The 14493-nt window shown below is 48.9% G+C and overlaps 1 protein-coding gene across 1 annotated transcript in view; it reads left to right on the forward strand.

Annotated features, from left to right (window-relative positions):
• Window positions 1-2704: 2704 nt before the first annotated feature.
• The window catches only part of PRDM6 (PR/SET domain 6), a 74732-nt gene continuing 62943 nt past the window's right edge, over window positions 2705-14493 (forward strand). Inside the window, exons 1-5 of the mRNA XM_008923347.3 lie at window positions 2705-2796; window positions 2901-3104; window positions 3466-3823; window positions 4482-4848; window positions 14096-14403. Of these exons, the coding sequence (XP_008921595.3) occupies window positions 2705-2796; window positions 2901-3104; window positions 3466-3823; window positions 4482-4848; window positions 14096-14403 (1329 nt within the window). The remainder of the gene's footprint in view (window positions 2797-2900; window positions 3105-3465; window positions 3824-4481; window positions 4849-14095; window positions 14404-14493) is intronic.

A 14493-nucleotide genomic window follows, 5' to 3' on the forward strand; every position in this document is an offset into this window, starting at 1 on the left:
AGGAAAGCTGCTGAATCCTTTATCGGACTCCTGTCAGAGGTAACCGACCATTTGTCTTCCCCAGATCAGGAGAATTAATTAATATGAAAGACAAACTTTTTAATTGTGTGTCAAACGAAATCAGATAGGGTGTCCCCGATTCAATCCCTTTCTAAAGGGGGTTTAGCTCCCTTTTCTACCCCCAGCGTAAAATAAAACCTTCAAGTTTCCAAAGAGACGGGCATTTTTCTTAAGTGTTATTTACAAAACAAAAGCCATGCAACAAAAAAAAAAAATCAAAAAAACCCCCAAACCCCAAAACCCAACCAAACACCCTAAAAGGGAAAAAGAAACAATCGCAGGGAAAATGATGAATTTGGGTAGTTAATTTATCGATCTTGGCTCCTCTTCTCGCTTGTTTTATTTTAGAGGTCATTAATCAATGAAGAAAAACACCACCGTGTTCCCCTTTTGCATTTAATACACTTACCCTCCTTATTTATTTCTTTTGAACAAATTCCTAGCAAATATTCACCAATCGATTCGTAGGCGATGGATTTTTATAAAGGTTTGATCGCTTTCTAAATGGTCAATGTGATTTGTTTCAGCACTCGTCCTCTAAATAATGAAAAAGCCTGAGAGAAGGGGAAGAAGGAGGCAGTAGTTGAAACCTCCTTTCTTTTTTCTCCACATCTCTACATCCTGGAGGAAGAAATAAAATAATTTTTAAAAAGAATAATAAAAAAAATCCCAAAGGAGAAACGGTAACAAATAGACCGTAGACAAACTCGGCGGAGACAGAAGGGACGCGCACAAGCCGCTCTGCCTTGGGAAGCGAGACCAGAGGTCAGGGTTTGCTAAAGACACCCCGGGGAGACGCAGGTTCAGGGCTGGGAGCCCTGCTGGTGGATCTGCCTGTTCTCCTCTTCCCGAGGGGGTGAAGGAGCCGGGAGCGGCGGTGTGTCGGAGAGGCTGGGAGAGAAGCCGTCCTCTGCCCCGGTGAGGCACGCCACTCCCCTCCCGCTGGCCCCGTGCGGGGAGCCCCGCTCTGCCCGCCCGCCGCTCGGCACCGGCGCTGACCCGCTGCCCACCGACCTTCCCCCCGGCCGCGCTCCTGCTTTCCCACCCTGGGTCGAGTGGACCTGGCGCAGCGGGGGTGCTCGTCGTTAAGGAAAAAGGCCAAAGGACAAGGCTTGGCTTATGGGGTCCGCCCACCCCTCCTGAGCGAGTGACCGATCGGACTCGCGGCAGAGCCGGGGGCGCGGACCGGGATCCCTCTCTGCCGCCCGCTGCCCGCACGGCCCTGAGCACCGGCGAAGACAGCGAGCCCTGTACTTCTTTTTTCCTCTCCTCCGGTTCGGCAGGGTCCCAAGGTGTCAAGGGAGTCTATGAATTTTATTCTGCCACCTTGATCGCTCAAGGCGCTACTTTTCTGTCTGTAAAAAAAAAAAAAAAAAAAAAAAAAAAAAAAAAAAAAAGCCCACAGCAACAGATAAAGTCCTCCTAATATGAATCCGCATGGAATACTTCTGCTAACAACTCGAAGCAAGTGCAGATATTGACAATGTACTTAAGCCCATTAGTTAGGAGCTTTTCCCCACTTCATCACGTTTTTCTAGCACGAAACGAATTTTTAGAGATTGCTGCCACTAAAAGCAATTCAGTATTTTTAAAAGGCGTCCAGTAAGGAATATTACCATAATGCAGATGTGCACGTTTAAAAAAAAATAAAATGGAAAGAGTCGGATGGGGCGGAATAAAATTTGAGCTGGCTATGGACGAGACACTGTATTAGTGCAGTGAAAACAGAGGAAACTAAGAGCACCCACTGTCACTGTACCCAGCACCGCGCTGCACACACTCCAGTCACTGAGCGAACAGATTCCCAACCCGCACCTCTGTCCCTCAGATGAGCAGTAGCACTGCAAAACTTCAGAAAGTGTGTTAATAGAGAGAGATGAAAATTATTACATGATGCACGATAGAATTGATCAAAGACATGAAAAAGGTTTTCATAGGCAACTTCATAACCCATAAAAATGTTGGTTGGGGGGTGTTCCTAATCGTGTTTGCCTTTAACTTAGGTGTTATCAATCTATACAGCAGATGACGGATGACCTTGTCAAAATGACGCCAGTCAAAACATTTTTTGCCCCAGCCCTGTTCAAATTTGTGTTAAAATGTCCTGCCTTAGACAGACAGACAAAGTCTAAACAGCAGCAGCTTTCCCAGGCTCTGCGAGAATGAAGGGTGGGAAAGAAATAAACTAGAAGCAGGGTGGGGGGGGATGGCGAAAACAGTTTACACGCGCAGACATTATGTTTAGAGGGAGCTCAGCGTTTCATGTCAGCGTGACACCTGTCTGTGGAGGCTTTTCTGACTAGAGAGATGTTTTGGTGAGATAAACACTTTGTGTAAAGATTTTGTCCTAAATACAAGGCATACTAAGTACACGTGATATACCTAATAGATTATAGTTCTCGTCTGGTTTTTCATACGGTGTAGGAAGAAACTGAAAAAACCTCCAAACTTGTTAAATACTCACTGATGCGTGAGCTCAACAACTGAGTAGTAGAGCGGAAAACTTCTCAGTAAATTTCTAAGCAAAGTGGAGAGAAAAAGTCGCTAGAGATGAGAAGTTTCTTGCCACAGGTTGCATTTCGCTCTGGCATACTTCTTTCTCTGTGCTGTAACCGAGTACAAAGAGCAGGAGAGAGGCGTACTAATGGTGCTGGAGGGTGCGAGGTCTGAGGAGGGAGGAACTCTGAGGCGGTGGGTTCCCTCAGCTGTATTGGGACCTCCTGGCACTGGTCACAGGTAGAAGAGGGGAAAGGGAGGCAGGTCATCCCAGCAGGCGCGTTAAGTAAAGTGGTTGGGACAGTATCAGGTCAGGGTGAGTAGGTCTTTAAAATCCACCCTAGCCCCCGAGGGGCAGAAGGCAAGCGAGGCAAGACCGCAGCTAACGGGAGGCTGGCCGCCTGCGAGGCGCTTCGGCCGCCGGGGCCGGAAGCTCCCGTAGCCCGGCGCTGGGGACAGTGCAGAGGCGGGGATCCCGCTCTGGACGGCGCCGAGCCATTGCTCTCCTCCCATCATGATAAAAGCCCAGCTCTTCTCGGGGCGCTGCGGTCCTGGAGCTAAGGGGAGGGAGGGAGGGAGGGAGAGAGCGTATGAGAGAGTATGAGAGAGATGCAGAGAGATGAGAGAGAGAGAGAGGGAGGGAGAAGAGAAGGGTGGGAGGTTGAGGTTGGAGAGAAGGAAGGGAGGGGAGGAAAGGTAGAAGGGGGAGGGGGAGGGAGGGAAGGAGGAGGGAAGGGAAGAAAGGGACACCTTTAAAAGTTGAGCAAGGAACAAAGTGGGGGAAGTCGCCAAAAAAAGGGCTCTGTATCCAGGCTCGCTGGTAACTTCCCGATCCCTCCCCTCCCTCTCGTACACGCCACACACACTTGTATTTTGCGCTGTCGTAAAACCCACGTGTCTCGACCGGAGCCTGCCAGAGCCGAGCCGAGCGCCCGGCCGCGACTGCGATGCGCAGCCACGGCAGAGGGAGCCCGGCGGCTCGCAGCTAGCCGGCCCGCCGGTACCCGGCACCTGGAAGAGGATCACCCCGCTCCCTCGTGGACAAAGACTAGAGAAGTCTCTGCTCTCCGTCCTCCTCCTGCTCAGGCTCCCGGAGCTGCCGAAACGTCCACCCGCGCAGCAGCGCTCATCCCGCTCAGGTAAGGCAGAGTCGGGCCGGGCACAGCGGGGCACCTTCGCTCGGGACAGGACTCTGCCGGGATTCGTCCTCCGCTTCCAAACGCCAGCGTGGAAAGCAGGAACAGCCGGAGAGAAGAGACCCGCGCGCGTATGCGTGTAGCTCAACTTTTCTCCTCCTTCTCCTCCTCCCTGTTGTCAGCGGAGAGTCGTTTGCTCCCGCGAGGAGAGGGAAGGGAATGAAAGGGGAGGACAGTACGTGCGCCTGGGAGGGGGTGAGCTGAGCTCCTTGCGGGGCGGCCGGGGGCTTTCCGGCCACGGGTTGGCGTGACGGGATGCCCGGGACTGCCCGCGTCCTGCCCGCGCTCCGGGGGACAGTCTTGTCCCCCCGACCACCACGGTTCTCGCGTGTCCTCCCTGAGGCTCTTCGGGACGAGATTTTCTCCTAAGGAGCCTGGCACGGGCAGGGGAAGTGGCGCGCTTACGGTCCCGCCACCGGTCCCGCACAGCTGCGGCAGAGCCCACGCGTGGCCCGGCGTGTCCGGGTGTGGACGACGGGGGTCGGGGCAGCGCCTTGCCGGGGCGGGGGGCGGGGGTCTCACGTCTTCTTGTCCCTTCCTTTTCCGCTTTACAGCAGAGCAAGATTTGTGAGGCCCGGGGGACCCGGCGGATCGTCGCGTTCTCCTGGAAGGTGGATCCGCCTATTACAGCACTGTTGGCAGCAAGCTTGTCCCTCAGAGCAGCAGCTCAAAAAGCAGCGGGGCCGCGCCCAGCTTCAGGCCGCCGAGAGAGCCGAGCCCGCGCTGTAGCCCTCCGCCAGCGCCCGGACCTTCCCTCTCCTCGCGTCTCCCTCTCCTCTTCCTCGTTCCACTCCGTCTTCCTTCTCACCTCTCGTGGTCGCCGCGGCGGCCGCTTCCCTGGCCGGCCTGACCTCTCTGCCTGTGACCCAGCTCCCAGTCTTCGGCCCGCTACAGAGCTCGGATCTCCCAGCCGTAGGAGCGCCCACTCCCCTGCAGGGCAAGGACTTGTGCGGGGCCGGCAGCGGCGGCAGCAAATGCGGCGACCGTGCGGTCGCTCGGTACCGCTGCACGGCCGAGGAGCTGGACTACTACCTGTACGGTCAGCAGCGCATGGAGATCATCCCCTTGAATCAGCACACCAGTGACCCCAACAACCGTACGTATCGTGCCCCTTCTCGCAGTTCTCGACCCTTCATCCTCCGCCTCTCCCCTCACTGGGCCGTCCTGGGGACGCTCCAGGCTGGGGGACCGCGGTTGGTGCCTGCACCGCTCTCCCTCTGCGAGGAGCATGCTTCGCCCTGCCCTTCTGTCCCTTGAGCTGTCTTTGAGTTGTTCAAAGTGGTTTCAGGAGACGGGCGGCAGCCCCTCGGTAGCAGTTTTTCTTGCCTGAGACCCAGATCCTTCCCTGGAAGGCACGCTTAACCGGGAAGGCTGTGGTGGGGGTAGATTTCTTTCGGAGGCCTGCTTAGGAAAATGGATTCAGAAATGCTTCAGACCAACTTACCAGAAAGGCGGTCATTTCTTACCTTGCATATCTCACTCTGTTCCTACCTGGAAATCCCAGGCTTCGCTGCATACCCAGAAATCAATTACTCCTCCGATCTGGGCAGGGAAAAGTTGCAGTTTTCATCCCATGGTCTAGGACAAAGTTTTCCTCCCTCTTATCTAAGAGTATCGTTTTCCTTTCAGACCTCGTTAACACGTCGCTGGTTTTAGTTTTCACCTGTATAGAAATGCATGACATGGTCATTTAATAAGAAAAACTGATTTCTAGAAAAAGTCTACATGAGTGTCAGAATTCATTTAGGACTTAGTGGATAGAAAGCGTTTAATACTGCTGCTGTTGCCAATTATACAGTCGTTTTTTGTTTGGTGTTTTTTTGGGGGGAAAGGGGGAGGGGAAGGGGTTGCCACTGTTATTAAACGCCTGTATCGATGAGAGGTCTGTAATTTTAGAATCTGGTTCTGTCTCTCCTTTGTTCCTATATCTGTCAATCCTATGCAACCAAGGAAATTCACGGGTTGAAAAGAGCTATATGAACTCCTAATAACTCAACAGTTCTATTACTAACATCCAGAGCACACGGATCTTCCCTTGTTATGACAGTGCACCGTGGCTTCGGTGCGTGTACTTTTTTTTTTGCATTGCTTCAAACAGTCTCCTTTATACTAAGTTTTCTTAAAACTCTTTATTTTTTTTTGTTGTCCTTCTCAACCCCCACTCCCTAAATGTCTATTTAAGGAAGGCTGTTGAACAGACAAACGATACCCCAAGCCAGCGATCCATAAACACACGCCCAAGCAAAACGCGGATTCGTTTAATTACATTTCAGATGCAGAGCTTGTTTTGAAAGTTTCCATGAAACTGTGTTGTGTGTTAATTAAATTGTCTAGGGAGTTGGGCATACTTTCAAGAGAAAAGTTGAGTGGAGTTTGGTGGAGATTTTTCCCGCTTTCTTAACATTGCAAATCTTTCTGTATTGAATGTTGGCTTTGTTTTAAGCGACTTCCTCATGCTTAGTTTTACCCTCTAGTGAAACATGTTCATATATATTTCTATTCTCGGGTGCAGAAAATGTGATCTCATAAATTACATACAGCAAATGTAATCCGAAATGCACTTCTAATCGCCAACCGAACCGTTCAGATAATACATGTTTTACTTCTCGGAGCAGCTCCGTAAATCTAAAAGATAAAGGTTTTAAAAATAGAAAGGAAGATTAAAAAAAGGATTGGGGGGAACATTTTTAAGGATTGAGTGGAATAATAGCACCCCACAGAGTCGCAGTCGAAGCCTGAATATTTTTTCCCAACCGCGATACTAAAGGGGAATTTGGGAAAGCAAACGGCTTGATTTGTCGCGTTCGGCGATGTGTGTGTGTCGCGTTCGTCTGGGACGGGGCAGCCCTCGCCGTCGGAAGCACGGGCAGGGTGCAGCCAGCGCCGTGTAGAGCTCTTTTTCTTTTTTTTTTTTTGTTTTTTTCCCTGCAGCTAGTCTAAATTTTCTTATCATTGTTGGAACTTGTTTACAGGGCGGACTGTCGCTTCCAGCGGTCGTTAGTTACTCTGAGGGAAACTTTTAAACGTTTTGAATGTTTTCAACTGGTCTGGGCCAGTGCATTTGCTTTGGCAATCATCGCCGTAAAAAAAACCAAAAAAAAAAAAAAAAAAAAAAAAAAAAAAAAAAAGAAAAAAAAAAGAAAAAGAAAAAGTAAACTGCAAATGAAGAAGGAGTGCGGGAACTGCATCCAGTACCGTGCCGCGGCACTCCACGCACTCGGACTATCAGGGGAACAAGCTGCAGGGCACAGGCCTGGCTTCCCCTGCGTGGCTTCCCGAGTCCATGGGCAGGCAGGATTTCCAACCGCCTTGACTCCCACCCTCAGTCTCCTTTCTGCACCAGAGGTGCCTGTTCGAGGGAAAGGAGGTGGCGGGCTGTGAGTGACGTGAGGAACCGTCGACTTTAGTTTTTGTACTTGTTTGCTGCACTTTCATCTTCGGACAGCCCCACCGAGACCCCGAGACGGGCTGGCTCTGCCCAACTTGGTATAAACCCCTGCCCGCCGGGACCGAACCCTGCCAGAGCGGGGTCGCCGGCACGCCGGCTCCGCCGGGCCCAGCCCGCGCGCTGCGGGTGTCGGCAGCTCCCAGGCTTCTTCCCGGCTTCTAATCTTAGATGTATCTCCCTCGCCATCCGAGCGAGCGCCTCGTTTCCCCTACTTTCCCAAGCATTCCCCTTCCCCCTCACGAACATCTCCTTCTTCTCCGGGGCACCCCGCTTCCCCTGTCTCCGGGCAGGACCAACCTTCGGAGAAGGTCGGCGAGCTTCCCTGGTTGTGCCGCCAGGCGCTCTCGTGCGGCCGGCCCGCCGGCGGAGGCAGCGGGAGGCGGCCGGGGCCGTCGAGGAAGGCGGAGCGGTGGCGGCGGCTCCTCCTGGCCCCGCCAACCGCTGGGGGCCCGCTCCACAGCGCCGGCTCGGCCCGTTCCGGGCGACCGCCGCGGAAAGATGAATGGGCGGCGGCTTCCCCATAGACACACGCCTTGATCGTCAAATGTCAATGCATATGGTACGGTCTTGGGCGAGGGAGAGGGCTGAGGACCGTCACGGAGCTGCAGGTTAAGCATCTGTGTGTAATTGTTTTAAACTGAAAGGGGGTTAACTGGGGGAAAATTAATAATAATAATAATAATAATAAAGGCAATTAAGAGACAAACCCCTAATTAGGGCCCTGCAGTCTTTACTCCCAGGGAAGTAAAGAGGATTATGTTAAAGCCCTGATAATGTAGCAGGCGGCTGGGGACGGTTTGCTTCCCAGCCTTGAATCTGGAAGGATGAGGGTATTTCTGGGCCCTGGGGGAGGGGCGCTCCGAAGGCTAGGAGGAGAGCTCCTAGGGTGAGTCTGGGGGCTGCGGGGCCGGCTTGCTCCCGTGGAGGCTTGCCCCTAGCTGCTGGAGAGAGGCTTTTTCAATGAGAAGTCTGAGACTCCTCTACCTTCACCAGAAAGAACCAAGCTGCCACTATAATAAATACGCTGTGTAAAACTGAAGTGTCACGCGACCAAGCACTTTGCACGCCTCTTCCCATTCAATTTACAGGGAGACACTGTATATATAACATGCTGTGAAGTGGATCGGTGTGGAAAATATTTGGATTTTTTTTTTCCTCTAGGCTGCTGGTAACCTGTATGATTTAGCTATTTTACATCATTAGTTACCCAGAACCCTTAAATATAGCAGATAGCCATACATTAGATTGAGGTTAGAGAAGGTGGTGACTGTTTATTTAGGGTGATAAAATGGTCCATCAGCAGTAATCTCCATCGATATGTGCCACCAGGAGATGAAGGATGAGGGGACAAGCCACAATTAATTGCCCTATAGTTTTGTAGGAGAGAGTGGAGCCGGTGCGGACTGAACTTCGATCTCCTCTCCCAGAGCCTATTCATCATCTCTACATTGTATATGGGGGTCTCTCAGGGGCAGAGGGTGGCAAGGTTTATCTACACACAATATTCTCCTACCCTTCTCATACCTGACACAGAAATTCAATTCATTCATACCTGTAGCAGAAGGCAGGAAAAATAAAGCCCACCTCCCTCAACACGCCCCCCACCCGCCTCTTAAAAATAACCCGAAAGCCGCTCCACAAGGAGGACGGCCGCCCTGACCCACCCCGGGGCGCCCAGGCAGCCCTCGTACATCATCTTCCCCCGAGGAGCTGGCGCGGGGTGTGTCTGACCCCCGAGCGGGGTCTCGGACCCCGCGGAGGATCTTGCGCCGATGCGGAAGCGGAGCGAGGGCTCCGCTTTGTCTCCCCCGCGGCGGCGACGCTCGGAGCCCGACCGGGGGAAATGGCGAGAGGAACGAGGGACAGACGGAAGGGGGAAAAAGCACGGAAGGGAGGGGTCTGGGCGCCCCGGGACCCCATGCCGCCGTGGGTCTCCACCCATCGGCGGTGACTCGGCACCCTCGGGACGCCATCCGACTCCTGGGGCAGCAGGCTGAGCTTGGTCCCTCTTCCTGAAACGAGTATTTAGAATAAATAAGCATATAAATACAGGGCACCGGAGGAGAAAATGCATCTGTGTTTTGTTCTCCCGAAAGTCTGCCTCGAGTCAGGCTGTCTGCTAGAAACTGCTACTAATTTTGTAAAAGGAGGTTGATACCAGCTCGTTGATGAGGCAACTGAGGTACAAGGGAGGCCGTGATTCCCTGGAAAACTCCAACCCTCAGGAAAGCAAAGGGTACTGTGTCATCCAGCCCACTCTCCCACTTAGCTGGGTACACGGGCCCAGACAGGGATGCAGGGCCAGCTGTGGTGATTTATACTTGCAAGTGAGTAATACCATGTGAAATGATGGCCACTTACACTGGATACCTGAATGCTTGCGGTGAATTATGAAGCAGAAGGTCAGAGGCCACCCTTCTTTAATACCGGCAAACTGCAGGTATCCAGTATAACTGCACCTTTGAAGCATATTATTGCTGAGACAAAAATGTATTTCTTTCATTTATTGTTACAGCTGGTTTGCTGGTTACAACCCTACCTTTCACTGACAAAAGCTTTCTCCTTTCAGATTTCCTTTAAAGCATGTAGTAGTAGTGATTTTTAGGTTGGATTAAACCAATCTAAGAGAAGAGTGTTTAGAATTTTGGTTTGGGTCAATGATATGTACTTTTGCTTGGTTTTAGTACTTTTAAGTGTACTCATATGGAGTTATAGTGCTGGCATTACACCGTGTTCATTTTTATGGAGGCACATAAACAGTAACATATTGCAATTCTCCCAAAAGAGCCATATCAAACAACTCCACTAGGAAATCCTTTAATTTTTTTCCTTGCTTCCTTCTTTCCTTAATCCTGCTCTCTACAGAGTATGAAGGTATAAAGTGAGGGACTGATCTCCTTCCAAAATGTTGGGCCATATCTGGCCCTGCAGTGGAGTGCTCCCACTGACCTTACCTTCTACATTTCCAGATTTTATCAGAAGACGCTCTGCTCTGGCTGCAGTCCTACTTTCTTTTTCCATTTTCAGCAAATCCCTGAATTTTCTCACATTTCTCGCTTCTTGGCTGGATTTAGGGCTTGACTGATGCTATTACAGAGAGTGGAAATGTTACTTTCAGCTGTTCTTGGAGAAGGCCTGTACTCCCACAGCTGCTCTTCAAGGCCAAAGGCTCTTCGAGGAGGAAGGGCACAGTACATCTCTCCTTGTTGCCCTGTGTGGAAGTTCTCTGGAAGGTTCACACTTGTACAAGTGTGCCTGTTTTATGTGAACTTCCCACACCTGCATGGGTTGCCATCCAGTTTGGAGATTCCTGTAATGTCAGTGGACCACAACTATCCCCCTCTCAATTCCCCTCCTCCCTTCTTTTCCATGTAGTATTAAGTGAGTTGGTGCATTGCATTCCATTGTTCTCTGCAGGATACATGAACATGAAGATGATGCTGTTGATTCTACCTGTGGGGCAGGGCAGTGTGCAAGTCTTGGAGTTCTTGCTTTTTCCTCCTATCTGATATTAAGGACATCCTTCCCTTGTCCTCTGAGTCAAAAGAATCCGCTGCCTGCAGTGATGGTCTTTAAATGGATGCTTCTACATATTATGCAAAAGTTAGTGACAGAAGAGGAAAAAATGCACAGTAGCCTTTTTACTCAAGGCGTGGTAAAATGGGGGTCCGCTCCTTATAACATTTATGAGAATTTTAAAAAAAATTACTTGTATAATTGCATAACTACTAAAGATAAACGTATAAAACACAGAACTAAGAAGAAATTCAGTACTGCTTGGTATTAAAGACAGATTATCCCACCCTCATCAACAAGCCATTAGCCAAAGCAGTTTCAAAAGATGTTCCATTTTCCAAATTTTCAGCTTTGGCAGGACAAAGGGAAAGGAACACAGCAGGGGATCAGATACTGTGGCTGCCAAGCATTAAGACATTACCAGTGTTTTTGGACAGTGGAAAATAAATATCACCATGTGTGACTTTCTATAATAAATGACAGTGACACAGGGTTTGTTTATACTCCTTGACAATTTTTTAGTTTCCTTTTCTTGGAAATGTAGAAATAAAATGTTTAACCCACACTCATGCCCACATATTGTCAGGACAAAGTGAAGAAATCCTTGTTCTGGGCAGGTACATGTGTGTGCATTAAAAGTTATATATATGTTATGGCAGGATGCAGGAAATTGTCACTGAAGTTATCCGAAAGGCATCACGAAGATGCCTTAGAATGTTTAATGTGAATTTCTCCGGAGACACGGTGTCTCTAAGAAAGCCATTAATAATCAAGTACCTATGAGGAGAGTTACACATCTAGAAGATGGTCAAAGAGTGCAAACAGGTCAAAATCAGGGGCCTGTCCTGGGTGCTAATTGACGTCATGGTTAGACATCATCTCTTTAAGTCCTCAGTTTTCCTATCAGATGTTTTCTTCCTAACTTGCACAGTTAGATGCCAGATTCATAGAATCGTAGAACCATTTAGGTTGGAAAAGATCTGTAAAGTCATCAAATCCAACTGTAGATTATAGTGTTCAGCCATAATCTGCTTAAAGTGTATCACATGCCAAACTATTTGGGATTTCGGGTTTGGTTTTTGTTTTTCTTTCTTCTCTTTTCCTATTTAAGATCCTTTCCTATGTGACCTCCAATGCCAAACTCCAGTGCTGCCCCTAGCATCCTTGGATATGCCAAAAACACAGGGTTTTTTGATGACTGGTTTTGAAGAGGAAAGGGAAGAAAAGATGCTGTGGTGATACCTCACTTTCCAAACTAGCTGTGGAAATAATAACAACCAAAAAAAAAAAAATCCCGGCATGTACTTGCTGCCTTTTATTCATCATGCCTGGAACGGGCTGTTGGAATATCTGCTGCATAATAATCTTCTCTCAGGACCAGCCAGAAATGTTTTCCCTGGGGTCCTGCAAATCTCATCCTCCAACCACCTCTAATTGACGTGTCTGAGTGAGCAAAACCCTTCTGCAGTTGCGGCTTAACCCAACAGAAGAGTCGTTTTGCGGCAGGGAGTATGTCTTTAAGAAGTGGTGTTTTTGCCAACATAAGGGCGGTCCCCACTAGGGGGCTTTATTCTGCCGTGCTGGCCAGCTCCTCTTCTTCCTGCCTCCTGCCCTAACCTGTTAGGGAGAGATGGCTTGGGGAGAGTTTCATAAGGAGACCTTCTTCTGCAGGGGCACCCGTCAGAGTAATGCACAACTCAGGCCTTGCTGGCTGGCTTTCTGCTAAGATCTGTAATCGATGATGCTGGTGGAGAACTTGGACAGACAAGCACCGGGTAGAGACACATGCGTTTCCTGCAAGACTAGAAGGTGTAACGATTTTGAGGGAAATTAGCTTCCACATGTAAGTGACAAATATTTTCATGTTGCTGAATGCACCATTTTTGTATGATAGAATTTAAAAGAGGATGACAGGAAAGAGTGCTTAGGTAGCATGTCTGAAATTGGAGAATGCACATAGAACCCATACTTTGAAAATGCATCTTTTATTATCCTTTACTAGGTTTGACTGAATTGAGAGGAAGGTTTTCCTTTGGAGGATCTGTAGGAAAGAGGTCTACTTAATACACAGTACATCCACCTCAGAAACAAGAACATCTGAGTCAGGCCCCCTGAGAATTGAAACTGTGGTTACAGGCAATCTAGTAAGTCTAAATCTGTGACATAGATGAAGAAACTCCAGCTTCTGTAGTGAATACTGTGTTCTGTTTTTATAAGAAGGGGTGTAAGTTCTAAAGATGTAGGACTTGCTATATGAGTACTATGACATAGTTATTGGTTTTTCTTTGTGTTTCTGGAATAAATTTATATGTAAACCTTTATTGTGCTACACAAGTGAAATGTGCAGAAGATGGTAACTTATTTCAATTGATTTATTGTTGTGTTAACTCAACGTATTCCCAGATTTCTTGAACATGAAACATTTTCCTGGAAGATGTACATCCATGGCATGTGCAATAGTGTGCAGTGGAAACATTTAACCAAAGTCTTCTTTTCTCAGGAAAGAAAAATGATTGTAGGATCTTCCCAAAACAGAATCACATTGTCCTTTATTAAAACAGTTAGGAAAATAAACATTTTTACAAACTTATCCTTTGTCATGGGAGTTGTTCACAAACCCAGATACGCTCTTTTTGGTGTTTTTTTTGCTGTTGTTGTTTATTTCCCCCCCCTCCCCACAGCCTCAACTAAATGTAACAGGCAAAGAACATGCATTTCTATTCAATAAAAAAATATTCATGTGTGTGCTAGAAATCAGTAATATTTGCTACATAATTTCAGTTTTAAGATTAGATTTGGGTTTAAGAAAGTTAACGTCCATGCATGATTCAATTTGTCATTCATGAGGTTCTGGTTTATTTATTTTATTTTCTAAACAAGCAGGCATGTACACACATGTTAATGTAAAAAGCAGAGCGAATGTTCATTTAAAATAAGGATTAAATCAAATCCTGTTCCAATTAAACCCTTGGGCTGAGCTGTGGTGAGGCAAATGAGAGGGACTAGTAAGGCACTCTGTGCTTAAAAATGTCTTGCTGAAACAGACTGGGGTGGTTTAAATGGGCTATTTATATTAGTCAAAAAATGAATCTTAAAAAACTATGTTAAAATAAATGAGTCTTGGCAGATCTGTGAACACGCCAGACTTGCAAACTGTCTGCAGGGTTTCTGCTCAGCCTTTGGAATTTCTTATTTAGAGCTTTGGTGAAATTAGGAAAACCATCCAAAACAATGCACAAAGGGGCACGATGTGTGAGTGCTGGGCTGCCGTGAAATGACAGGAAAAGTACAGGGATCTGCATGTTCTCGCCCATGGCACCGGTGATGGTGGTGGCCAGCAGCACCACACTGATGGTGTTTTTCCCTCTTTGCCCCTCAGGATGTGACATGTGTGCTGACAACCGCAACGGTGAGTGCCCTATGCACGGGCCCCTCCACTCCCTGCGCCGGCTGGTGGGCACCAGCAGTGCAGCCGCAGCAGCCCCTCCACCTGAGATCCCAGAGTGGCTCCGGGACCTGCCCCGAGAAGTGTGTCTGTGCACCAGCACTGTGCCTGGCCTGGCCTATGGCATTTGTGCGGCACAGAGGATTCAGCAGGGCACCTGGATTGGGCCCTTCCAGGGAATCCTGCTCTTGCCAGAGAAGGTTCAAGCAGGTGCCATCAGGAACACTCAGCATCTCTGGGAAGTAAGTTATCATCTTTCCTTCCTTGTCAAATTTAATCATTTTGAAGTAGACCTGGAGTGCAATTGTGTGTAGTAGTAGCACTGTCCACTA

This window comes from Manacus vitellinus, unplaced genomic scaffold, assembly GCF_001715985.3.
Source record: "Manacus vitellinus isolate BGI_N305 unplaced genomic scaffold, ASM171598v3 scaffold_9_pilon, whole genome shotgun sequence".
NCBI lineage: Eukaryota > Metazoa > Chordata > Aves > Passeriformes > Pipridae > Manacus > Manacus vitellinus.